Source organism: Spodoptera frugiperda, chromosome 3 (assembly GCF_023101765.2).
Source record: "Spodoptera frugiperda isolate SF20-4 chromosome 3, AGI-APGP_CSIRO_Sfru_2.0, whole genome shotgun sequence".
NCBI lineage: Eukaryota > Metazoa > Arthropoda > Insecta > Lepidoptera > Noctuidae > Spodoptera > Spodoptera frugiperda.
In genome coordinates this window covers 4725016-4750392 of record NC_064214.1, presented here as the reverse complement: position 1 = coordinate 4750392, position 25377 = coordinate 4725016, and the positions used below count along the sequence as shown (strand labels likewise).

The 25377-nt window shown below is 35.8% G+C and overlaps 5 protein-coding genes across 6 annotated transcripts; 2 read left to right on the top strand and 3 right to left on the bottom strand.

Moving 5' to 3' along the window:
* Positions 1 to 125: 125 nt before the first annotated feature.
* On the bottom strand, positions 126 to 3769 carry LOC118274027 (uncharacterized). Its single transcript, XM_035591363.2, has 5 exons — positions 3404 to 3769; positions 2142 to 2352; positions 1309 to 1530; positions 864 to 971; positions 126 to 276 (listed from the first exon to the last, which is right to left on the bottom strand). The coding sequence occupies exons 1-5, from the start codon at positions 3585 to 3587 to the stop codon at positions 150 to 152; spliced, it is 852 nt and encodes a 283-aa protein (XP_035447256.2). The 5' UTR covers positions 3588 to 3769; the 3' UTR covers positions 126 to 149.
* Positions 3770 to 5324: 1555 nt separating this feature from the next.
* On the bottom strand, positions 5325 to 9424 carry LOC118274372 (uncharacterized). Its single transcript, XM_050705544.1, has 5 exons — positions 9058 to 9424; positions 7803 to 8007; positions 7178 to 7390; positions 6856 to 6966; positions 5325 to 5564 (listed from the first exon to the last, which is right to left on the bottom strand). The coding sequence occupies exons 1-5, from the start codon at positions 9239 to 9241 to the stop codon at positions 5423 to 5425; spliced, it is 855 nt and encodes a 284-aa protein (XP_050561501.1). The 5' UTR covers positions 9242 to 9424; the 3' UTR covers positions 5325 to 5422.
* A 412-nt stretch (positions 9425 to 9836) lies between these two features.
* LOC118274373 (uncharacterized) lies at positions 9837 to 13134 on the top strand. Its single transcript, XM_050705779.1, has 5 exons — positions 9837 to 10098; positions 10919 to 11160; positions 11721 to 11881; positions 12411 to 12515; positions 12967 to 13134. Exons 2-5 carry the CDS (start codon positions 11017 to 11019, stop codon positions 13082 to 13084), a joined length of 528 nt encoding a protein of 175 aa, XP_050561736.1. The 5' UTR covers positions 9837 to 10098; positions 10919 to 11016; the 3' UTR covers positions 13085 to 13134.
* Positions 13135 to 13571: 437 nt separating this feature from the next.
* LOC118274368 (uncharacterized) lies at positions 13572 to 16388 on the top strand. Of its 2 annotated transcripts, XM_035591838.2 has the most exons (4): positions 13590 to 14387; positions 14772 to 14938; positions 15417 to 15521; positions 16152 to 16383. In XM_035591838.2, the coding sequence occupies exons 1-4, from the start codon at positions 14247 to 14249 to the stop codon at positions 16267 to 16269; spliced, it is 531 nt and encodes a 176-aa protein (XP_035447731.2). In that variant the 5' UTR covers positions 13590 to 14246; the 3' UTR covers positions 16270 to 16383. The 2 variants fall into 2 exon arrangements, with proteins under 2 accessions (XP_050561603.1, XP_035447731.2); XM_050705646.1 differs by lacking the exon at positions 15417 to 15521 and having other exon boundaries at positions 13572 to 14387; positions 16152 to 16388.
* Positions 16389 to 17896: 1508 nt separating this feature from the next.
* LOC118274139 (uncharacterized) lies at positions 17897 to 21975 on the bottom strand. Its single transcript, XM_035591529.2, has 5 exons — positions 21844 to 21975; positions 20761 to 20896; positions 20192 to 20412; positions 19460 to 19567; positions 17897 to 18272 (listed from the first exon to the last, which is right to left on the bottom strand). Exons 1-5 carry the CDS (start codon positions 21846 to 21848, stop codon positions 18095 to 18097), a joined length of 648 nt encoding a protein of 215 aa, XP_035447422.2. The 5' UTR covers positions 21849 to 21975; the 3' UTR covers positions 17897 to 18094.
* Positions 21976 to 25377: the final 3402 nt, after the last annotated feature.

The following is a 25377-nucleotide window of genomic DNA, read 5'->3' as shown; positions in this document are numbered from 1 at the left end:
TAATATTTTTGGTAGGTGGTCTCAGTTCTCATAATAGGTTATAATTAGACATCGAGGTTTTTGTCCAAAGATTAATAGCCTGGATTAATTTATTAGTCTGAATATTGACTAGGAAATAAGACACATTTGTTCTTAATAGTTTATTTTATTTACATTGATATCGATTCATGTAAGTCTTCGCATCCAGGGTACCGTGCTGAACAATCGTCAGACTCAACGTGGGCTGTGTCGTACTCATTCAATTCGTCGTACTGGAATTCTTCTCCTTTTGGGAACCTGGAACGATACATATTAACAATTAAAGCTTTTTTTTTGTAGAATATTTTCATCACTCTTGCTCTTGTCGAGAGTAACATAAAAATAGAGTGTGACACACACATACATAACCTCACACCTGTTTCCCTTACACTTTTATTAGAAACTGTGTAGTAGCGGTGATCTCTGATCAACTTGAACCTGTTAAATAGCGAACTCCAATCCGGTTGCCACTCTAATTTAGTGGCCTATAGTTTTATGGTTCTACAGCGGATTGTTACAAGCCAATAGTCTGTGACAATCAGCTATGTTTTGTCCTACGATTTGAAACAATATACAACTATAATTATATTTTTTTCTCGAAAACTTTATATAGTGAGCTTTTAACGGTAAGTAGAACTCCTGTGATATTTTCAAACCAATAAATCCCTCAAACAGTAAAGAAAATATAAAATCTTTTTAAAAGGACGGTATGTCCCACTTGTGATTGTAACCTTTAGTACTATAGATGGCCACGGGCAACATTGATCGCTCACCATAAGGTAAACCATCAGTTAATTTACCTCCTATCCATATGTATAAAAATATTACTAAAATGCTTGACTTACGTAAATACAGCTCTGAAGAACTCTTGGATAAAAGTCCCCTGACTTGTAGGCCGCTTGGCCGCCTCACACAGTCTGTACAGCACACATTGACGTCCATCGCGACCCGTCCTGAAAATACAGTCATGATAATTAATATTTTTTTAGAAAAGTGAATTCAATGATTCATTTTTGTGGGACTTTTTTATGTGGCTGTACTACTATATGACTTCTCCCGCCTTGCGCGAGGTGTCAGTCTCTTACTGACAAAAACCGCTTAGTTCCTACTCCTGTTTTTCGAGCCGGAGGCCCGGTAAACCCGCCAGGTAGTCCGCAGCTCCAGATTTTTGTAGGATGCAGTTAAAAGAACTGTGACAATCTGAGGATTTCGTTTTTTATTTTGTATCATCGTTCTTGTATATGTATAATCACATCACTAACCACTATAAACTGATATTTTACTACTTACGCAGATAACAATTTCTCTATTTTCTCGTACAGATCCACTCGATTGCTTCTATGGAACTCTATACTGTTCTTGTCTAAATGCTGAGCCTTCAAATAATCTAATTTTAAATGCCTCTCATGCATCTTCTTTCGATCTATTTTTAATTTTAGTTTTTCTTTGAACGATAGTGTGTCATCGTCTTCTATGCTTCTTTTGGCGAACGCTGGATTCACTATGATTCTCCTGGAAAGTAATGTGTTCAAAAATTAATAAGTTAATATATAAATACTAAAGGGTGCTACAACTTAATTGGTTTCATAAAAAATGTTCTTTCCATTCAATTCTTCTAGAAAGACTGAATTTAATAATTAATTTGTATGCGATTTGTATTTGATATAAACTAATTCAATGCTGCAAATATAATTTGAAAAAATATTCGAACTTAAATCTGGACATGTTGGCATCATGACATTTTTTGTTTTAAGTGACATAATAGAGGATAAGTCGGCAGTTCGTACACATTTAACAGAAACTGGAACTCTTAAATAGTTTAAATACCAATAACCAGGCTTCCAACTGTGGACATTATGAGAATCCCCATCATATTATACAGAGGATCCGTAGGGTAATCCACTGACAAGGATGTGGATGATGACAAAGTCAAAGCATTTATTTCAATTAATCCTTAACTAAAGACTATTAAAACGTCAAATTGAATTGTTCATCACTCTGTCTATCAGTGAAGCTAAATAGGTGCTCGGTCCAAAGTGTAGCTTCGTATGGAGAAGAACGAGCAAGAAACTCCATCGTTACTCTTTTCAAGAAGGTAGCAAGCAATATATTCTTAAACATACTTTTTATAAGGAACTTTAGCAATCAGATGTCCATCTTCGTCCAAGTAGTTGATAGTTTTGACCACGTCATTTCTTCTCAAAGGTCTCTCGTACTCCTTCAAATTGGTGAAGATGCTGGGGTCGGTGGGCAGGTTCCAGGCCAGGCCGAGGGTGCTGCCGAAGAGGAAGATGTCACCGATGGGGATCAACGCCATGGTCTGACAGCAGAATACTGGAAACAGAGAAGGATTTGAATTAGCAATATGACACTTTAAGCAAATACAGAAGTTCCTGTGATACAGTATAATTATATCTATAAAGCTGATTAGATTGATTGATCCTGATCTCTGAGCCAAAAACAGTCTTTCTCATTTTGTTCTTTTTTTCATATCTTTTGTCTTTTGTTTGATATGTATGTAATATAGTAAAGCTTGGAAACGGATCTTAAACTATTGAGTTCTCATTGATCAGCTGATCTCGGATAATCAAAGTCAAAACATTTATTTCAATTAATCATTCATTAGGCAGTTTCGAAACGTCAAATTATCCATCAGTCTGTCTGTCAGTAAAGCTCAGTGATCTCAGATATCGTCTACAACTACTTTATGTACTAGTTTGTTTGTTGTACACGTCTCTTATTATGAACAAACTGCATTTTTTTCTTTTGTCTTCTGCTATCAGACTGGAAAGATCAGAACTCAAAATTTCGAAGCAGACGATCAATTTATTATCACAACATCTGGTTGCATAAGTTTCGCTTAGTGTTAGGGTTTGCACGGAACTGTAAACAAGCTCTAACTAAGCTTTGCTGGTCTAAACAGATTAGACTCTAACTATCCGTTTCTGTGTAAAGATTAATTGCAATGTTAAATACAATTTTTGACAAGAAACTTATTATATCTTGATTATGAAGAATTGAATGACCGTATAACATAAGTTTTAGAGTAATTAACTTACTGCCGTACTCAGAGACATTTAATGATTTTTTAACGATTTTGTTTATAAAAACAATTGCCAAGGACTGGGTTAAGCAACCATTAAATATCTCTGAGTACGGTGGTCAGTGTTATGACTTGTACTTAGGTTAAGTTTAAGTTTCAATTAACAATAATTAACAGTCCTGACATTTAGTTCAAGAATGTCAAATAAACTTTTTGTACTACATACACCTAAACACACAAGTTACACACACATGCATACATTCTCATCACAGAAATGTAGTCCAAATTAATTTTATAATCCCTTAAAGTTCAAATGCTTAACACATATAAGTATTCACCTACCCAGTTGCAGGGAGCTTCCATCTGGGAATATTACGAATCTCTTTCGTCTCGACAACGCTCTTGATCCTTCATTTTCCTCGTGGAATTCATTTGTCGTATTATTTTCATTGTCCCTTATTACATTTTCACTAATTACTGTCTGTAAAACTAGGAACGTTACGAAATATGAAAAGTAACTATTCATATTTGGAACAGTTATTCAAAAACTTATTTCGAAATAGGAACGCAACCTGTTCCTAACGGATTTTATTTAGAACTGGCCACATGGACGTCGAACTCGAAAGATTCTAAATACGATTTTCAAAACACTATTCAGAGTTGCCCGTTGTAAATCATAAAATGTACTGTACCGATTTTGAAATATAGAAACCCTACAAATGATACAGCCAATTAACACTATGTAAATTGGTTAACTGTTATATTCGTGCGACAATTTAAACTGTTAAAAACATAAAATGTTTGCTTAGAAACAAAGAACGATGTAGGCCTACTTAAAGTGGTTAAAAGTCATTGTTCTTGGCTGTTTGCGTGATAGAGGCGCAGGTAATAATAATAAATAAAACAAAACACATATCAATACTTTATTGAACTTACAATAATTGAGCAAAACCATCGAATATTACTTGTAATGAGGTACGATATGAGGTTTAAAATAAGATCAAAGATTTATTATTTAAAATAACACGATTTTATACTTAACAACTACACCTCTTACATATCTATGAAATAAAATAAAAAAAGCAAACCGATCGCCAATACTCAATCGACGAACGGTTTGCCGACAGAATAAATCATATTACTTTTACTCCAGTGTAATTTCCCTTTACCAATTAAGTTATTCATATTTCTTTTAAAGCTAACGACACTTTAAAATATTGGTCTGGTAATAACATATTTTTTACTCTAAACGTATAAGTATTATGATAGTTTTATCTTCTAGTAGTAAACTCTGTTTTGATATCTTTACTGTCATTGAATAAAACTTTACTATATAAAATATGGTTGTAATCATTACTAGGATGTTCTAATAGCAATTTAATAAATCTATATTTATACAGTACGGCAAAACCTCTTATGACCTAATTTAAACCACATATTAGTTATCATCTTGACTTGAAATGATGATTGAAATGTGAGTGAAATAGGTCCAGTAGGTAAGCCAAAAAGTTTCAAGTGGCATCAGCCGCGCCACATGTCTGTAACATTCCTAGACAACCTACAACATTACAGCTGTGTGCAGTGTGGTCAAGGAACATGTAGCTGAGCTTATTTTGTTTAAAAATTTCAATTTTTAAATTTTTGGTTTTCGTTGAAATATTTAGTTGTATTATGCTTCTGTGGACTACTAATACTTGTAGCTTCATTTAAGTGATATTAGTGATCCCCATACTGTATAAAATTATCTTCATTTTACAAACCAGGCAGCTATAACCATCAGTTCAAACGTATACTTCTTCAAAGTGAAACCCTTAAAAAATTTACAAGGTGAACCGCTGGTCCCTAAAAATGGAAACACAAGACTCCACTTTATATAGAAACTGCAAACAGTAATCGACCAGTGTTAGTTGAACTTTCAGACGCAGTCTGTAAATCAACCAGAGAGGTCATAGACACGTGAGAATTAGTTGACACTTTTATTGCATTTTTTGTTCTTACATTTGAATTTTTGTAAGCAAAATTAAGAAAGAGCTGAAAAACGGTTGATATATTTGACTATAGGTTGTTTATATACGTGTTAATGACTTTTATTTATAGGTATTGTAATTGGCTGTTCTTTTAAGTAAAGGTTTTGACTTTTCTTCTATACTTTTCCATCTGCTATTGCTAAATGGTCCTTATCAAAATAACTTTATATCTTGTCTACAACTTACTAAATTGTACAATTTAGTAGGTTGTAATCTAGTATTTACTAGATTACATAAATCTAAATATTTCAAAATCTGCAATAGCTCCTATCTATCTTTCTAAATTAACGTCCAGTCTAACGAGGTCTACAAAAAAGTGTCCCGTCTGCAAGCTTCAGTATGAAAATCTAGGCGAGTCTGGTTCGAGTGAGGGATCATCACATTCTGGATACAGTTCATCACAGGAACCCGTGGCTGAGAGAGCAGCGTCGTATGCCGCGTGTTTGTCTTCAACGCCCACTGAGTTTTTCGGTAAACTGTAAAATGTAATAAAATATTTAATATTATGGATTTTGTTTCTATGATCTATGTTTCTATATTTTATTGACGAGGAACACAAGAATCAGTAACTTTAAATTCTTCACAGTTATTTTTAATCGATAACCAACAAGCCAACCCGCTTTGTACGAGAAAGGTTTGTGTGAGAAGAGGCCTTTGGTCAGCAGTGGCCACTTATAGGCTAATGATGTGATTTTTAATCGACATCCCAAAAGGAGAAGGTTATCAATTCTGTATTTTTTTTTATGTATTTAATGTACATGATTACGTCGAAGTTTGTGGGCCGATTTGCGTCATACTTTTTTTGTTCGACGCCAAATAGCTGCCATTTGTTTGTTTTTGCACTGTGTGATGTGATTGTAATATAAAAGACTTATTTCTATGTTATAATTAGATATAATATGCATTAATTTACCAATTACAGAGACGTGACAACAAACGTGTGTAACACATTACGTCAGACAAGTGCTTGTGTCAGCAAAATTATGCATACATACAGGATGCTACAAAATCTCAGAACCCTATTTATTTCTCATTCGAAATAGATTTCCATCATTCATTGATACATAAAATGTATTATTGTACAATTTTAAACTCTAAATCTTTAATAATAGGTAACAAAATTGATAAATTCATAATTTTTACAAGATGAAAAGTAGTCATGAATAAATAAATAATTAGTTTGATTTATACCAAGTTTTCAAATCAGAGCCTTTTCCAAACAAGGTCCATATCAAATATCTTCCTTCAAAATCCGGCCACTCTCAACAGTACCTCTATAATTATATTCTTAATTATTCAATTTCAAATTAATTACTCGAGGCTTAATTTTGCGGTCTTCTGTGTATAATCAGATTTTTGTAACTTTGAATTTGTAATTATGATGTTTTAGTACTGTGTTTTCGATAAAAATATCATGAATTTTAATTTAAGTCATAAGAAATGAGTATTATTAGAAGGTACTTCTTAGATACCAACTGTAACCTTGATTGGCAAGGTCGAATAAACCAACCAATCGCGCCACTCGCGCTCTCGTTACTGGTAGTACTGAGCAGTATCAATGTCAAAGTCAAAGCCAAAGCATTTATTTCAATTCATCCTAAATTAGGCACTTTTGAAACGTCAAATTGAATTGTCCGTTAGTCTGTCTGTCAGTGAAGCTAGGCGCTCGTTCCATAATTCACCTATGTATTTACATCATACGGTAAAACATGTCTACAACTATGTTAAAGTTTGAAAGGCTTAAAAACTTTAAAGACCAGTACTCACGTGAAAACCGCTCTCATTATTTCTTGGAAGAACATGCCTTGAGGATGATCCTGCGTTTGACCGACCAGGCATAAAGACTTTAGCACACAGTGCTTCCCGTTCACGCCGAGACTGGAAATAAGATGGACGTATATTTATATACAGTTTTTTTTTATAATACAGCAATTTGTAAAATGTATTTTAATGTCCATAATCAATGTTTTGGCTATCACAAAGACATTGGGAAAGTTCTAGAATGTTCAAAAACGAAACCATAAAAAGGCAATCGAACACCAAAATGGTTTTGCACGTCGGACAACCCAATGTACGACATAACACTCACCCATGTAGCATCGTTTCTATTTTCTGGTAGAGTGAGGCACGACTGCTTCTGTGAAATTCGACTCTCTGCTGCATCATGTCTCCGTTCAAATATGCCCGTTTGTTTTCCAAAGCATGCATCTGTTTCCTGTCTATTTTCGATTTCTCGAAAGTTCCTTTTTTGCCCTGTTGGTCCACGCTGCGTTTTGCGAAAGCAGGATTCACTATGGGTTTTCTGAAAGTTGTTCATGCAAAGTTTGGTTGTAATTTCGTATAGTTTGTATGCTAGCTCTGTCTGTCTAGTTAGTTTATAGCACAGAATTTCAATGTTTTTATTTGTGTATTTGTATGTACTATAAGTATTATTAGATAAATATATAATATGTCGAAGACTAATCTTTTTTTTAAAAAAAAATATTTCTATTAAAAAACCAACACTTTAGGAAGTGGAGTTTCTACTTTAGAAGTGACATCAATTATTTGTCTAAGTTAGATGTTAGGGCTGGTTAGCTTGAGAGAAGTTAAACCATATGTTACAAGTCTGTTCGGAATACATTTCAAAAGGTATGTTCAGACCATTGTTCTAACTTTGTCTAAGTATTTGAGGTTACCTTGAATTGGGTTTAACCAATTTCTTTGAGGTTTACCTGTGATATGGCTTCTTGTCAATAATTTGTCCATCTTCATTAGTATAGTATATCACTTTGGTGTCAACTCTTCGATGGAGTGGATCAGCTTTGTGGTTGAAGGGTGAATATGGGTCCTGGGGTAACTCCCAGGCCAACGCAGCTGTCGATCCGTACAGAAAGATGTCCCCGATTCTGAAGATCATTGCGTACGTTGTGCAGAATACTGGAAATGCATTGAAAAAATGTATAGAGATGTACGAACAGAGAAATTGATTTTAATTTATGAGAAGGAGATTTTACTGGTCTGTGTAAACATTATCGATTACTATAAAAATATTTTTCTATAAAGGCAAAACTCTATTGAAGAAATTACACAGAATGAATTGTCAGCCTCTTTACTATTTACCTACTAAACCAACTTAGATACAACTACCTAACATAATTCAAGACATTCTGTAAATCCATTATTGTATTAAGGACTGGTATATTTAACGATTCAAAGTTCCCACTAAAGTTACACTGTAACACTAACAGAATCTCATTCAGAGAAATTAGTTCGCAGACGAACCCAGTTCCCGTTTTCAAAGTACTGCAAACATTTCCTAATTTAGACGAGGATTTACTTTATAAATGATGTGGCAGAATCTGGTATAACAACGTTCTCCGTGTTTTGAGGAGCACTTTATGTCACAGGTCCATTTATTAGGAGCTCTGTGGAATTGCTCGCTTGTAATAGAGGAGCATGTGGCATCCAATATGCTGTTTAGATGTTTGCAAGTGGCTCTTTAGATTTGAGTGGACGAGTTGTGAATTAAAAATAGCTGACAAATAAAGGTATAACAGAACGATTATAAAAAAATATATATATATATTGGTTTAATTTGAGATTAAGCATAAAAACACTATCTTTGTTGTAAATTTTTAACAATATTTATAAGTATATTTATGTAACTTTGTTATTATTTTTCCGGATTGTGCTTGCTTTGTTCATCCACCACTGGTTTGTCTCTGCATCAGTCAAAGGTTTGGTTGGTTGAAAATGCCTACATCGTTAAGTCCACGTTAAGCCCACATGTTTGTGCATGAATTTTAAATAGTATCCATTTGTTATAATTATTATAATATCGTTAACATGACGAAATAATAAAATATTATTAAAACTGTCACTGATTTTATCTTAAAGGTGTAAAGTATTCTGTTTCAATATTTGCGTAAATAGAATTATTTTTATCACTATTTTTAAAGTACTGTTTATGATTATGTAGGTACTTACCCAATTGTAAAGAGCTGCCTTCAGGAAATATGATAAACCTTTTTCTTCTGGACAAAATTTCACTTTTCTTATCAACCTTTATTTCTTCTGTATCATTAACTTGTAATTGAGCTTCAGTTGATATTAACAAATGTCCTCCTATAAACACCACATACATCCATATTGATTTCTTTATCAAATTCATTTTAATTATCACTTTTATTAATAAAAAATCACTTTTATAATTATGTTATATAGGGTTCTTTAGTGCAGGGTTATTTTCGAAATCTTTTTCAGAATGGAAGCTAAGTATCACATTCAATTCTAAGCTAACAGTGTTAGGATTATCCGGAGGTAATGTACCGTTTATCACGACTAGTAAATAAGGTATAACCGTTAACCATTCTTGCACAGGGTGATTATTTTTCATTCGAGTAAAAAAATTGTGCAATGCTTTCTTTAAAAATGTGAGGTTTGGTAGACGAGTGTTTAACGGTGTGTTTTTAATTGGGAAGTGTTTATAATCCTAATGTTTACTTTATTGTCATTTTGATTATTATTTTTATATTTATTACAATTTAATTCAGTTTCCTATTAAATATTGCAAGTCAATGCAATACTAATTGTGTTTTTAAACAAAAATTATTACTTCTTACTTTAGAAACACCATTTATAAAATGTCAACATGACTTACGAAAAAATTGTAGGTCAGGTCAGTAGATATCGATCTATAACAAAAAAATCAAATAAAGTCTACTTTCGTGAAATAGTTTAGTTTATTATATCTGACCGGCCCATCGCATTGCGTTTTAAAACCTTACATATTCGGATAGTACACATTCTTGATAAAAATATAGATCATACATGTTTCTGTTTTGTTAGACATATCGTGTGATTTCGTGGAAAACACTATAGTATTAGTATTAGTTTTATCAATATTAGAAAGTTGAATATTTTTAGTCATAGTACAAATCAGATTTTAAAAGAATATTTTTAAAGAAACTATTATAATCTGAATCACTACAACGCAACGTGCATTTATTCAGGGTCATTTTGGTTTGGGTGAGTATTCAAATTACTTTTTCTAATGTCATAATTGTACCTCTTACACACATTTTGTATTGAGCTTATGTCAAAATTCTACCTCTGGTAGGCCAATCTACCGATCGGTATTATTGGAATGCGCCTTTAATGGTTTTAATCACTTTGACTTCTTTATTGCCATTCAATTATAATCTTTAAATCTTAACAAGTTGGTCTATTAAAGTATTAATCTAATTACAATTGCAAAATTTTTCACGAATATAATGTGAAAGAATGTAAGCACAAAGACTCTACATTTCACAAGTGATTCATTTAACATGATTTTCAATAATAGTGTCCTTAATATGTTTCCTAGTATTGGGTTTTTTGTAACTTATTGAGTGTCACGAGGTTGATCTGATTTCAACTGAATACCGTTTTACTACTTTTGCTACCTTTTGTCTGCTATTAGGCTTGACATACCTAAGTTAAATATTTTATGACTCATACCGTGCTCAGATAATATTAAATTGTGGAATTATTAATGAAGGATTTATTAAGGATGATGACTTAGAAAATTAAGCTAAATTAACTAAAAAATCACGATTTATTCACGTAAAATAATGGAGAAAAGCTCTACTAGTTTTGAGTAACAGAGGGACTCTTCACCATGAAAAGCATGCGCAGACGCGGCGACGTTTATTTGTATAATCATAGTACTTATAATTTGTATAAATTAAGAACGAAATTCTTGATCCTCGCGAGTCACAATGTATTTTCTAATTGTGTTTTATATACCGGCAAACCAATTTTACCGTTTTTATTACTAACATACCAATTACTATTCTTTACTTTTCAGATTCAAAAATCTACATTGAAAATGGCAAAGAAATAAACCTTACTTATACTACTTACATCCATCCACACACGTCTTTCAGAAACTTCTTGGGCGGCAATATGAATAAATTCATACCAGTGTTATTGCTTTGCTACATATGTGTAGTAGCGTTCGTTGTAATCGACGTGAGTGAAGCTAATGACACAAAGGTGCTCCACAGGAACAGGAGATACCTATCCTTCTTAAATATGACACGGTTCTATGTGAGTATTCTGATAGAATATTTGAGTATAACTTACTTAAAGACTAATTATAAGAATTTGGAACGTCTGGTAAAAGGTTTGTAATTGGGATGTGGACGGGGTATGACAAAATATTAGACACGTTTTTTTTTCTTTTATCACATAAGATCACAATACTTAGATAAAACGAAACAAAGTTTTGGGGTGAAAGCAAAATACATTATTTCTAAGTATAAAAGGTACCTAGAAGTGACGTCACGTAATATTTCTAATCAATATACATATCTTCGAAAGCATTTGTTTCATTAATAAAAAAAAAAAATACGTGACTAATGTTTTAAAATAATTTACAAAACGGACATTAAATTAAAATTTCTTTCAGCGCGCCATAGCTTATTGATACAATTAATTTTCAATGAATTTATTAACCTTTTTTTTTTTGGTGACTGAATAAAAATGGTAAAATGTTAATAAAAGTAACGAAATAGCATCAAGTGTCAACATAATAAAATTGACCATGTCGAAAGTCCAAAACCCGTTTCCAACAAAAATAACATAATAATACGTCTTTATACTTTCAGCTAAAATTTAACTTCAAAGCGAACATAATCCCATGGAACCAGTTGTTCGCCCAGGCTATAGGGTTCCGTATAAACTGGAACGGACCGCCGTCAAATTTTAGACCATTCCATCGAATATACCGCAGAGACATCTACGATTATGTTGAAAGGCTGTTAGATAAGTAAGGAGTTTCTAATCATTTATTTAATTAACTATTTCATAACATACTTATTACGCCTCTAAGGGAATATAGAAGAAGGAGATATATTTATAGACTGCACGGTTGACGCAGTGGCTGGGGTACTAACTACCGTCGAAAGAGTAGCGGGTTCGATTCCCACACGGAACGCAACCCTTTGTATGATTCATAAATTGTGGCTTCGGGTCTGGGTGTCATCTGTTTGTGGTTTTGTATGTTTGTAAACGCACCCACGACACAGGAGAAAACCTTAATGTGGGGGAAAGTTCTTTAAAAATAATATAATACCATCATATTGTGTTGTTATGAGGTCTTTACAATTATAATGAGATCTTAGTTAATAGCTCAGACTCAAATTTAACGCTCGAAACTGGAGGAAATCCTAATGTGGGGGAAAGTTCTTTAAAAATAATATAATACCATCATATTGTGTTGTTATGAGGTCTTTACAATTATAATGAGATCTTAGTTAATAGTTCAGGACCAAATTTGACCAATCCTTGTTTTTCAGGAATGGGCTGGAAGGGTTCCACTGCGTCCGACGCGCCATTTGTGAGATACACATGATATCGGAGCCTGACATGATATACCATAAACTTCTTAAAATGGTTTTTAGGTAATTACCCATATTAAACATAGGACTTTGAGTCCCTAATACATGTGTTATCCAAGTTAATGCATTATAAAAGTAACAACCACTGAAGTCCAATTATGTTGTCTTGTAATAATTGTAAATTCCTTGCTGAAATTCTCGATGGTTAAAAAGCCCCTTATTTGAGGGGGAAAAATTATCCCATGGCTTCTTCCGTCTTAGACGAAGCGAGAGGGAGTGTCAGACTCTTACTGCCTAAAAACCACCCCGTTCCTATATTCCTATTTTTCGCAGCTCTTCTTCTTCGGGCCTCTAACACTTAGCCTAACTAGAGCATCAAATACCTAGAAATTGACTTGTTTTGCAATTGCGTTTCCACACTCAACCAAAAATGCAATCACCTTCAGTAATTTTATAGACATGTATATAGAAATTCTATCTAACCATCCTTTAACAATATTTCTTAATTATACAGAAAAATGTCACCAACAACGGAACGATGGCACAACGTCACCACGGATGAATGCACCACCTCCATCACTGCCTGCCCCCTGTCCCTACTTCAAGTATCACCCTACACTGATATCATGTGATAAATCTGTTACTATAGAATATGTTGTATACGTTGTTAAAGCTTTAAATATATTCCTGTTGGTTATAAGAAATCTGTTTGTTTTATTGAGTCTGAACCTAGTATATTATGACTAGAGAAATACTCATAATATCCCTTGGAACATACTTGAAAAGTCTTTTTTATGGTACAAGCCGGTAAACGAGCTGACGGATCACATGATGGTAAGCAATCGCCGCCGCCCATGGACTCCCGAAACACCAGAGACGTTACATGTGCGTTGCCGGCCTTTTGGGGGTTAGGAATTTAGAGATTGTTGGGAAATCGAGGATTGGTAAGGGAGATTATTGGGCCTCGGGTAACCTCGATCTCACAATGAAACATAACGCAAGCGTTGTTTCATGTCGGGTTTTCTGTGAGGCCGTATATAGTATCACCCCATTCGAGTCGGCCAATTTGCGCCAAAGCAAGGTTCTCCCATACTTAAAAAAATATGTTTTTTAATGCCATCATACTGTTATGTCATATTCATCTCAACCAGTAACTTATAAGTTAACTTATACTGTTCACATAGAATAAATAAAAAAGTGTCATATTACAACAGCTTTATACAACTATCAAGAACCATAAGCCTTACGGTACTGTACCCTACCAATTTCAGTCAGTTCGCGCATTCTTTGATGCTCTCTAAAACACAGCGAGACAACCTATATTCCATAAACTAGTTTATGTTGTCCAAACACAATAATTGTTCATAAACAATACATCAAATACGACCTCCTTACTCAGAAGGCTGTTATTCATACAAATATTCTCGCTTTTATTATTCTTATGTTACTCCTCTTTGTAGTGTGTGTGCGAAATAGTGTAAAAAAAAGTTGTAAAAATGTGACAGAATTTGAGCCTGATTAAGAAGTTTGAACTTTATTACTTTAGACGTAGATATCAAAGTCTAAATTGTTATTAAATGCAGATAAAAATAAACACAATACAACTTTTTTTTTCTAAAATAACGTTCCAGTGTTTCAAAATTAGAACACAAGTTCAAAACTGAATGCATAAATGATGACAATGAAGTAATTTTTACTGTTGCCGCCTCCGTGAAGTGGGTTACGAACTTTTAATTTTAAAATTAGAACCCGAGTTTTTGTTTTTAATTTGTGACATTAAATTCTAAATTTAAAATGTATAAATGTGTGCAAGTGTGTGTGTTATGTTATGTGTGTTTTGTAGTGTTCATCCTTATAGACTATAGTAAAGCTAATGATCCAGGTCACCATATACATAGGAGATACCTAAGCTTAAGGAATATGTCTCATTTCTTTGTAAGTACCTATGTTTTTTAAATATTCATTGTATTCACGTTATATTTACTTTACTAACTGCCTCGTTAGTCGAGTGGTCGCAAGTTTGACTCGCAAGAGTTCCCTGGTTCGATTCCCGGGTCGGGCAAAGTATTATCTACTGGACATTTTTCGGCCTTTCGAAATGTTCTCAGTATTGGCACGGAGTTTGGAATTTTGGCCAGTTTATGGCAATAGGCTCGCCCTCTATAACATAGGACTTATAACACCAATGATGAAAAGTGGGTGTACATTGCGGCATTACGGTACATTGCATAGCGGCATTATGTCCCGTAATGTGCACCTCGGCCTACGCCTTGAGGGATAAAAGGCGTGACGTTACTTATATGTATTTATTAATTTCAGCTCCGTTTCAACTTCAAAGTGAACATGGTGCCTTGGACGCAGATATTTGCCCAAGCTCTCGGGTTCCGTATGAACTGGGACACTCCGCCTGACACCTTCCATCCATACAGGAACCATTTCATACATAGACGCACTCTGTATAGTCATACCGAGGAATTATTGGATAAGTAAGTTTAAGTTATTATTTATTTTCTTAAAAACAATGATGTTTACTTTTTTGTTTATGTAAATATTGCCTCGTTGGTGTAGTGGTTGCTAGTATGAGTGCTGAGCCAGGAATCTTGGGTTCGATTCCTGAGTCAGGCAAAGTTATAACTAGTTTTTTGGGGGTTTTCGAAAATATCTGAGCATCGAGTACAGACTCGTTACTTTTGCCATATACTGGGCGCAATCCTGGGATTATGTTTATGGCAATAGGCTCACTTACTTACTTACTTACTTAGGTACTAAATAGACTTACTATTAATTCACAACAACATTAAATATTACATTCAACAAACCTATATCTCTGAAAAGCAACAAAGCCTCCATTTTGGCAACTGTTTCAAAAACCACACACATCACTACCGAAAAAAAAATATGTAACACATAAATAAATTCATGAAGTACCATAAAAATTCACCAAAAATAAATTGATTGCCCTAGGAACGGCCTGAATGGATTCCACTGCGTTCGTCGGGCCATTTGTGAAATGGAAATGATAGAAGAACCACGAAAAATGTACCACAAACTTTTAAAAATGGTTTTCAGGTAATATGAAAATGGTTTTTTTTAATTAAATTATGTTCTTAGGTGACCCCTGTAATGTTGAAACGTTTAAATGAAATTACGAGCGAATTTTACGGCAAAATGGCCACGTTCAATAGTAACGTGGGTCACGTCTGCTCGAAAAGTTTGAGGTTCACTGATAAAATATCTTTTTGGTAATTATAATTTCGGTTTAAGTTATCGATATTAGAAATGTTAGTTTTGAAAGTAATTGGGTAATAGCAATTAATTGCTGTTCGGCTGGCGCGGTGGCTGGGCAACCGGCTGCCGTGCAACGTGTAACGGGTTAGATTCCCACACGGAGCATCTCTTTGTGTGATCCACAAATTGTTGTTTCGGGTTTGGGTGTGACGTGTATGTGAATGTCACATAGACGTATGTGAAAGCATCTAGCTCAGTACCAGATTTCACGTATGTTTAAAGCTCGCATTTGTGAAATATTATTTTTTTAATGAACCTTTCGTAATTCTGCATGTAATGTGTACTTTTTTCTTTCTCTTCTTTCTGTTGACTTCTTAACTAGAAAAAAAATATATATTGGCCTCTAAGTTACTAGAGATATGTATATTCTTCTATTAAACTCTTTCTAAAATAACTCTTCTTCTCCTACAGGCAGCAATCATCAGACACGGACAGATGGCACAACAGAACGGCAGAAGATTGCAAACTGTCTCAGTTATCCTGCCCATTCTCTTTCCTGGACGTTTCATTGTTTACCGATACTGTTTAAATAAAGTTATTAAATTAGTAACTAATTTAGTCATGTAAATATTTTAGGTAATAAATTGTGTTCTTATTTTATTCTCCTTCAAAATCCCTGGGCTGCAAGACATTTGCAGAACTACGAAATTAAAAAGCCCCATAATAGATTTAACTGTATTCCAACTTTATTTTCAACGCGCTACTCTATTCACTCAATTCCCCTTTTCCAATCTTCCCAATACCCGATTCAACAACAACCCTTAAATTCCTAACCCCTAAAAGGCCGGAAACGCACTTGTAACGCCTCTGGTGTTTCAAGTGTCCATGAGCGGATTGCTTACCATCAGGTGATCTACTCGTTTACCGGCTTATACATTGAAAAAAAACTCTCTTGCAGTTTCACGTTGTATGGCTCCTATCGACCGCAGCGTGATGCGTGATATTTTAGTCATGGTATAAATAATTTTCCTCTCTCAATACATACAAAGTACAGAGAATTAGCACTTATATTTAGCACTTATTACAATACGCAAATTCCAAAAGTAATTTCGTCCCTTTTCATTCTTCGATACTTGTATCTCTTGTCTCTGTCTACACCGAAGGCTCGTCTAATGAAAGCCAAATGCGTGGTAAACACAAAATAAATCCGTTTAGGTACCAGTGGACCACTCAATAAATTCACGAGGAGTTCTAAATCGGCTACTATTGAACTGATTGCCTAATGGAGCTAAGGAGATAACTATTTTTAGTCGAATAAAGAAGTACTCGACATTTAGACTAGAAATATGTTGGGGTAAGAATTAATTTGTGACTCGACTGTAATTGCAAGTTTTAAGGTTAATCTAATTTTAATTTTGGTTGGTGTCTTGTGTCTTAGTTAGTGAAAGTTTGAGAATTTTACATCATAACGAATATACAAAAATCATCTACTTTTCTGCTTTTTCCTGTAGTACTATAAGTTAAGCTTGGTATGTATTTCCACAAATTAAGGCTTCATTATACTAAGTAACAAACCAAATCTTACGAAAGAAAACCAACTGACGCTAACACCAAGAGACACTAACCCTAAATATTCTAAAACACATTTTCCAGAAGCCACATCAATAAACAAGGAATTGACTAACAAGTATAATCGAGAACCGATAGTTTACACGCCACTAAGTCAATGTAAATATTGTAAGAAAAAGATCGCCTCTACGTGACCGGCTTCACATATGAGATTTACTTAATTTGTCTCAAGAAGCGGTTCGGGCAAACAGCCCGGCTTTGCCCGGGACACTTTATAACCAGCACTGTGACTTTACTGGCTCTCCCGACATTGCCTTTGAGCCACATTTTTAGTCTTTTCGGTCAGGATTTCTGAGATAAATTTGTTTTACATTGTTAGTTTTTGAAACATGTTTCTTGAAGTATATTTTTGGTAACTAACTTTACTAAAATTATAATATCGATGTGTTTTATTGTAACTATCGTGAGACATACTAAATTAATTATTATGTTATCGGCTTACGGCATTTGTTTGACGAGGAACTGGACTAGTTTCAAACCATGCTAGAGGCTCATATTCATGAGCAGCATTCCATTCCATTATCGATGTGTTGATAACTTTGACGTATTTACTAATAGAATAACGCAATAAAATTAATAGAACCGACAATTTTTCAAGTTCATTCCATTCATAAAATCTTTAGATAACAATGAAAACAAAATGCACATACATTTATTTATAAGTACATAATAATAATATTTTAAAGACCTTCTATCCAGAAGTCACTATATTCAAACATACTATTCACATAATGTAGGTACTTCTTTTCAAAGACACCTTCACCCAAACACTAACAACATTACTATTATTCGTCTCTAAGTACGCTGAACATTTCCATCAGACCCTGACCCTCAGGACAGCCGGAGTAGATGGAAGCACAGTTGAACATCTGCCGCCCAGCAGTAGCCGCATCATTGTAGGGCGCCATCATATACTCCAAGTCTTCATCCTTGTCATCAAATGCTGTCTTTCCATAATCTGGCCTGGAATAGAGATGACGACGGGGTATAAACATTGAAAATCTATTTAGCCCGTCAGTTAGGTAATGAAAAAATATTAGACACGTATTTTTTATTTTGTCATATAAGATAACAAAACTTATATAAAACGAATCAAAGTTTAAGAGTGGGAGCTAATGCGTCATTTCTACGAATAAAACGTACGAAGAAGTGATATTTCAAATCAATATATCTTCGAAAGTATTTGTTTCGGTTAGAAAATAAAAAATACGTGTCTAACATTTTTTTAAATAATCCTATTGTAAAATCCAAAAACGCAACAGCTGAGCGTATGAACGCTACTTAATATTACACATTTTTCGTTGAGCTCTAGAATATTTTCCCCAAAGGTTATTTTCATCAATTTATTTTGTCACTGCTGTCATATTTTCACGTGATTTAATTAGCCGATATGTAATTAAGTGTAAAATATTCATTATGGCGAGAGCGGGATCGATGCCCGCCGCGGTGAATGACAGTCAAGTAATCTGATTACACTTTCATGAGTTTACTGATTGGAGCTTATCACTTTATTTAATAAGAGTACAGGAGAACAACTTCATACAAACCATTTATTATAAAAATTACTGAATTTTACATGATTGCAATGCAACGTCACGAATTTTATCCCCGAAGGGGTAGATAATGCGTAATGCCGCTATACAATGTACGCCCACTTTTCACCATTTGTGTTATAAGTCCCATGTAATAGGGGGTGAATTTTACATAATTATATGGTCGATTTAAGGTCTAATCAAATTAAATCAACGTTAAATACGGGAAACATATGCATCTATTTCGCTACTAAAAATATTATTATGTTACACAACTGTTTGTTGATATTGGTTTTACTGGTTGATATGAAAATATTATATAATATGTAAATAATAATAATTAGAGCCTATTAAGGTATTCCTTAGATCCAAACCGATATTGAATGGATAATGAAGTTATGGAATACGATTTATTTCGTGGTCTGGAGACAGAAAGTTCCTAAATGTTCTAAAAATTTCAATGATCGCCGACTGCGACTTACATTTACGTAAACGCAACAGAAACGTTACTGCGTTTAAACCTCTGATTGGTTGGTTAATTTGGAGTAAGCCAATCGGAGCCCCGAAAGTCATAAACATGTCGACAGTGTTGACATAAACCAATCTCGCTCTACTTACGTGAGTAGTATATGTATTATTTCTCCCACTAAGCCTTCTTCTTCAACAGGATACTGCGCAGCTTCGCAAATCGCTCGGTAAACACACTCCTCACCGTTGAAACCTTTCCTGGAATATCCAGTTGTCTAAATTAATGTACACAATTATATTTCAACACTAATTTGAAGTTTAACTGCCAAAACCGGGATTTTGATTGGAGAGGAAAGCTAGTTATTACGTTGAGATGGTAAATTTACTCAGTACTTAGGTAATACAAATGTTTAAAGGCTGACACGATGAATCAAGTTACAAGTATAGTCGCAGCATGAATACACCTTGTATATGATGTCACATCACATCAACAGCCTGTAAATGGTCACTGCTATCAAAAGGCTTCTTCTCACATAAAGAAGGTTTGAACATTAGTCACCATGCTTGCTCAAAATACCAAAAACGGAACACTCGTTTTTATTTTCGTATTATTCTTGCAACATACGCCTTTAAGCAGTTAATTACAACGATTACTTATTAAATAAAGTAAACATTTAACTTAATTTTTTTTTTATAAAACTCGTTTTTATTACCATCGTCTGTTTGCGGCGTTCGTTCGTTTACACCCCGTATATTAAGTACCTACTGTTTAAATATTAATCCAAACTTCATTAAAAGTAGATATAACAACATAATTTAAGAAAAAGAGTAAAATTGAATTGAAAACAAATCAAATACAATAAACCAAAAAGGTAAACTCACGATCGCAACATGTCGGCGACAGCAGTGTAAAACGTGAGCCTCTCATCCTTCCTAGCAGCGATCTCAGCCTCTCTCTGTTCTCTAGAGACGGTCTTGATGAAGTAGTACCGGGACAGTTCACTTATATTCTGGAACTGCACATACTGATACTGGAAGTTCGCAGCGAAAGCGAGACTCACGTAGTCCTCCGATTTGATTGGGGCTGATAAGCCGATGATAAACTGGAAATATTATAAAAATATTTGAAGTTATAATTACGGTTGGGAGCAAAGAAACGGAGCCACTGATGTTTTATTATTTTTAACCGGCTTTCCAAAAAAGAGGAGGAGATCAATTCGGTTGTTTTTTTTTTCTTGAACGAAAACGAAATGGGAGCTCGTTCGGCGCTCTGATTAGCTGGTTCATTCGCGCCGACCAATCAGAACTAACGCACTCTCGTTTCTGTTTTCGTTAAACGTAAAGCAAACTCATACAAAGCGCACAGGTGTGAAAAAATCAAAATAATATCCTTCCAAATACCTATAGGATCTCATTCCCTTAAACGAAACAGAAGACAATTAATTGTATACCTTATAAGTACCTCCTTGGGGATAAACTAAAGGTATACTGTTGATCTGTCGCTTCACCATAGCCTTGTGTTCCTCCTCATCATCAGCTGCCACGTTCAGGACGAGAATCAGAAGTCCGATGCCAATCCAATTCAAACTGGAAATTAAAAAACATGGTCGTTTTTATTCACCTCGCATAGAATCTTTACTTTTTTTAAATTGTCTATTTGTTGTAAGTACGAACTATGACTAAAATATTCACGACTTAAAAATACCCATTTGACCTTTTTTGAGGGAAAAAATCATTCAATGACTTCTCCTGCCTTGAGCGAGGCGCCCTGTCGCCTCTTACTGACTACAAACCAACTCTACTCCGGTTTTTCGTACCGGAGCCCCGGCAAACCCGCTAGGAAACGTACTTAAAATTAGCATAGCGTTTCTCAATTAATTCGCGGGAGTAAACCGGTAATTTAAATTAAATAGATTAAATCTACATATCCTATTCGTATTACTATCATTTTCCTTTACACTTAACTCGACGCCACACTGTAATACGTTCTCCTTGTTATTTCAGAATGATGATGATCAGTACTGATGTATGTGCTAAGTATTTATGTCATCATAACTATTGACGTGTGCCTGAGTGATTGAACTTGATTTTTGAATGCCTTAAAAACTTTTTTCTTTAAATAATGACTTGTAACGAGATTGTTTATAATCTACTTAGTATTTTTTTCTACTCTTCAATCTCTTAATGCCTACCGCCCCGTTCCTACTCCTGCTTTTGGAGCCAGAACCCCGGTAACCCGCTAGGCAGTCCACTAGGAAATTTGTTAGTCTTAGCTTAAACTAGTTTGAAGTCGAGATTAGAAGAAGAAAATATTATAATTTACAGAAAAATATTCTTAAATGTTTGATTTAAGTAACATTGCACTAAAAGCACAAGTCAAAATCAAAATTATTTATTTTAAATAGACCACACATTGATATACCAAACTATTAACAAACACAACAGAAGTCACAAAATTCCATCAAATTAATCATCATTTAACACTTTTATTCAACTCCTACACATAAACTTATACACTATTTCTGTAATCTTACCCCATTGCTAATAAATGCACTGTAGAACAACAACAGCCAATCAGGGATCAGATATAGGAAGCCACATTTTCCACGTGTGTCGAAGCCGCGTATCGGCGCCTTGTTATCGATGTCGGCAGTGCACCCGCCTCAGTGAAGCCGGATTTATAAGGCAGTGTTTATAATGCCGCGGTAAATTAGGCAGACAATTTACAGTTGACATTTTCGGTGTGGATTTTTGTTGTTAATAAGGATTTGCTTTTTTCTCAATTGTGCTGTTTCGCTGATTCCTGACACTATAGTTGTGATTACCAAATAATATTGTGTTAATTAAATGAGATTTAAACGAGAACTTATAACACAAATCAATGGTCTATGATGGTTTGGTCTACAACTTTAAAACATCGGCTACCTATAGACTACTTATTTCATAAATTTGATATTCGACTCCACGACTGGCGTAGTGGCTGGGCAACTGGCTACCGCGCAATGTGTAGCAGGTTTGATTCCCGCACAGAAAAACTCTTTGTGTGACCCACACATTTTGTTTCGGGTCTGAGTGGCATGTGTATGTTTGTAAACGCACCCACGACGGAGAAAATATTAACGTTATAAAAAAAAAAATTAAACGTGTTACCTTAATAGACCATTAAATCAGTAAAAACTACACTAATTATAAAGGTAAAAGCGTATTTTAAAGTACTCCAAACGACAACGAACTCAAGTAAAATCTACTTCATAAAAGGTACTATTAAAAAGTTTTGAAACTTTTCAGTTTCTTCCTGTAATAAAACAAGTAAACACGAAATTAAAGTTTTCAACTTGCGTCCAAGTAAAAGTTGTTGGTAAAAGTTGTTCCAGTGTGAACGCTGGTTTACAACCTTTAAGTCTAGTGTGGTCACATGACTCCGCCCACCGCACTAATATGTTTATCCAACAACAATTTGGTCACGAGACAATACCTTAAAACTGATGTATTACGTGTACGTGTATTACATATCAATTGCTATCTAGAATTATTATGAAACATTTGATGCTTCTATTCGTATTTTTAATATGTAACTGCTACTTAAATTATTATATTATGAATACTTACAGGTTTTTATACTCTTAGAAAGTCAATAACTGACCTTCACTCACTAACATGCACATCATCAGCCTATAGCAGTCCACTGCTGGACATAGGCCTCCCCAATTGTTCGCCACTTTGCTCTATCACTAGCGACTCGCATCCAGCTCCTGCCAGCCATCCTGCGCAGATCGTCATTCCACCTCGCCTGGGGGCGTCCTACACTACGTTTACCGAGACGCGGTCTCCACTCCAGGACTCGCTTACCCCAACGGTTGTCGGTCCTGCGGCTAATATGGCCGGCCCACTGCCACTTCAGCTTGCTGATCCGGTGGGCTATGTCGATCACCTTGGTTCTCTGCCGAATCACTTCGTTTCGAATGCGATTTCGGAGAGAGACACCGAGCATAGCCCTTTCCATAGCCCGCTGAGCGACTTTGAGTTTGTGGACCAGTCTAGCCGTAAGTGTCCACGTTTCGGCACCGTATGTCATTACGGGTAGGACGCACTGGTTAAAGATTTTCGTCTTTAGGCACTGTGGGATTGACGATGAGAAGACTCGACGGAGTTTTCCGAAAGCTGCCCAACCCAACTGAATTCTCCTATTCACCTCATCCTCAAAGTTGTTTCTACCTAACTGCAACGTTTGCCCGAGGTAGACATATTTCTGAACAACTTCGAGGACGGCTCCGTGAATAGCAATCGGTTCCGGTAGAACATGTTCATTGAACATGACCTTGGTTTTGTCCAAGTTCATCCGTAGGCCGATGCGTGCAGAGGAGTCAGCCAGGTCGTTCAGCATCCCTTGTAGGTCCTGCAGCGTTTCTGCCATTATGACGATATCATCTGCGAATCGCAAGTGAGAGATGTGTTCGCCATTGATATTGATGCCACGTCCTTTCCAGTGCAGCGTCTTGAACATATCCTCCATTGCATTAGTGAACAGTTTCGGGGATATGACGTCCCCTTGTCTCACTCCTCGATGCAATGGTATGAGACGTGTTTGCTGATTCTGTACTTGGACGGACATAGTGGCGGCTTCGTAAAGACATCTCATCACTTGGATGTATCGCCAATCAACCTGGCATCGCTGCAAGGACTCCAGGACAGACCAGATTTCTATCGAGTCAAAGGCCTTCTCATAGTCCACAAATGCTAGGCACAGGGGCTGATTATACTCTTCGGTTTTCTGTATAATCCGCCGCACTGTGTGGATGTGGTCTATGGTGCCGTATCCGCTCCGAAATCCAGCCTGTTCCGGTGGTTGGAATTCGTCGAGTCTTCGCGCAAGACGGTTCGTGATCACTCTTGAGAACAGCTTATAGACGTGGCTTAGAAGCGAAATGGGTCGATAGTTCTTCAGAAGGCTTTTGTCCCCTTTCTTGAAGAACAAGACGACCACACTTCTGCTCCACGCCTCTGGAGTTCTCCTTCAAATAGGACAGCGTTAAAAAGCTTTTGGAGCTCCCTCAGTACGGGTTTGCCTCCAGCCTTTAGCAACTCTGTGGTAACGCCGTCCTCTCCAGGGGCTTTTCCATTTTTAAGCTGCCCAAGAGCAATCTCGACTTCGCCAATGCTGACTTCTGGCAGGTCTTCAGTGAAATGGCGCGTTAATGTAGCTCTAGAGTCCTCATTTTCGGGATCAGGGCGAGATGCATGCGAAGCGTATAACCGGCTATAGAAGTCCTCTATTTCCGAAAGAACCGCCGGCTTAGAGGCAACAACTTCTCCAGTTGCTGTGGTCAGTTTCGTCAGGTGGCTTCTGCCGAGAGATTGTACGAACACCTTAGACCCCCGATTCTGCTCGATGGCTTTTTCAATAGAAGCGGTATTAGAGCACCGGAGGTCGTGCCGCACGCGTTTGTTGATCTCCCGGTTCAGTGCTCGTTTTCCTGACGAAGTGACGGGTGGGTTTTCACGTCGTTTCCTCATCAGCCCCAGGGTCTCCTCGGAAAGTTTAGACTTCCTGCCCTTACGTCGCATGTTACAGAATCTCGTACCTTCGTCCCTGAGGACTCGAACTACATTTTCTAGGTTCTGGTTAACGTCTGTTGTGGTTTCCAAGGCAGCAAATCGGTTTTCCAGATTAAGCTGGAACGTTTCAGATCCAGTGATGGTTTGGAGCATAGTAGGTCGGAGCCTGGACTTCATCAAACGGACACGTTCGGCTTTAAAGTCGATATTCAGAGTGCCTCGGACAAGTCTGTGATCACTGCCGGTGTTAAACCTGTTGATCACGGAGACATCTCTGAATATGTATCGCCTGTCCGCTATGATGAAGTTGATCTCATTTTTTGTCATAGTGTCGGGGCTCCGCCAGGTCCACTTCCTTTGGGGCTGCTTTTTGAAAAACGAGTTCATCAAGAACAGCCCCTCTCGTTCGCGGAAGTTGACCAGCATCCGCCCCCTATGGTTTCTGACTCCAAAACCATGGGATCCTACTACCGATTCACTGCAATTCTGTACTCCCACTTTAGCGTTAAAGT

Coding starts and splice junctions, on each gene's coding strand:
- LOC118274027 (XM_035591363.2), bottom strand. CDS start 3,587: ATGAATAGTTACTTTTCATATTTCGTAACGTTCCTAGTTTTACAGACA. Junction 1,531..2,141: donor GCTAAAGTTCCTTATAAAAA/GTATGTTTAAGA, acceptor ATTACTTTCCAG/GAGAATCATAGTGAATCCAG. Junction 277..863: donor TTCTTCAGAGCTGTATTTAC/GTAAGTCAAGCA, acceptor GTATCGTTCCAG/GTTCCCAAAAGGAGAAGAAT.
- LOC118274372 (XM_050705544.1), bottom strand. CDS start 9,241: ATGAATTTGATAAAGAAATCAATATGGATGTATGTGGTGTTTATAGGA. Junction 8,008..9,057: donor AGGCAGCTCTTTACAATTGG/GTAAGTACCTAC, acceptor ATGCATTTCCAG/TATTCTGCACAACGTACGCA. Junction 6,967..7,177: donor ATAGAAACGATGCTACATGG/GTGAGTGTTATG, acceptor TCTTATTTCCAG/TCTCGGCGTGAACGGGAAGC.
- LOC118274373 (XM_050705779.1), top strand. CDS start 11,017: ATGAATAAATTCATACCAGTGTTATTGCTTTGCTACATATGTGTAGTA. Junction 11,161..11,720: donor TAAATATGACACGGTTCTAT/GTGAGTATTCTG, acceptor TTATACTTTCAG/CTAAAATTTAACTTCAAAGC. Junction 12,516..12,966: donor CTTCTTAAAATGGTTTTTAG/GTAATTACCCAT, acceptor TTAATTATACAG/AAAAATGTCACCAACAACGG.
- LOC118274368 (XM_035591838.2), top strand. CDS start 14,247: ATGTATAAATGTGTGCAAGTGTGTGTGTTATGTTATGTGTGTTTTGTA. Junction 14,939..15,416: donor ACCGAGGAATTATTGGATAA/GTAAGTTTAAGT, acceptor TGATTGCCCTAG/GAACGGCCTGAATGGATTCC. Junction 15,522..16,151: donor CTTTTAAAAATGGTTTTCAG/GTAATATGAAAA, acceptor CTTCTCCTACAG/GCAGCAATCATCAGACACGG.
- LOC118274139 (XM_035591529.2), bottom strand. Junction 20,413..20,760: donor CCCAAGGAGGTACTTATAAG/GTATACAATTAA, acceptor TAATATTTCCAG/TTTATCATCGGCTTATCAGC. Junction 18,273..19,459: donor ATAATACATATACTACTCAC/GTAAGTAGAGCG, acceptor TCTCTATTCCAG/GCCAGATTATGGAAAGACAG.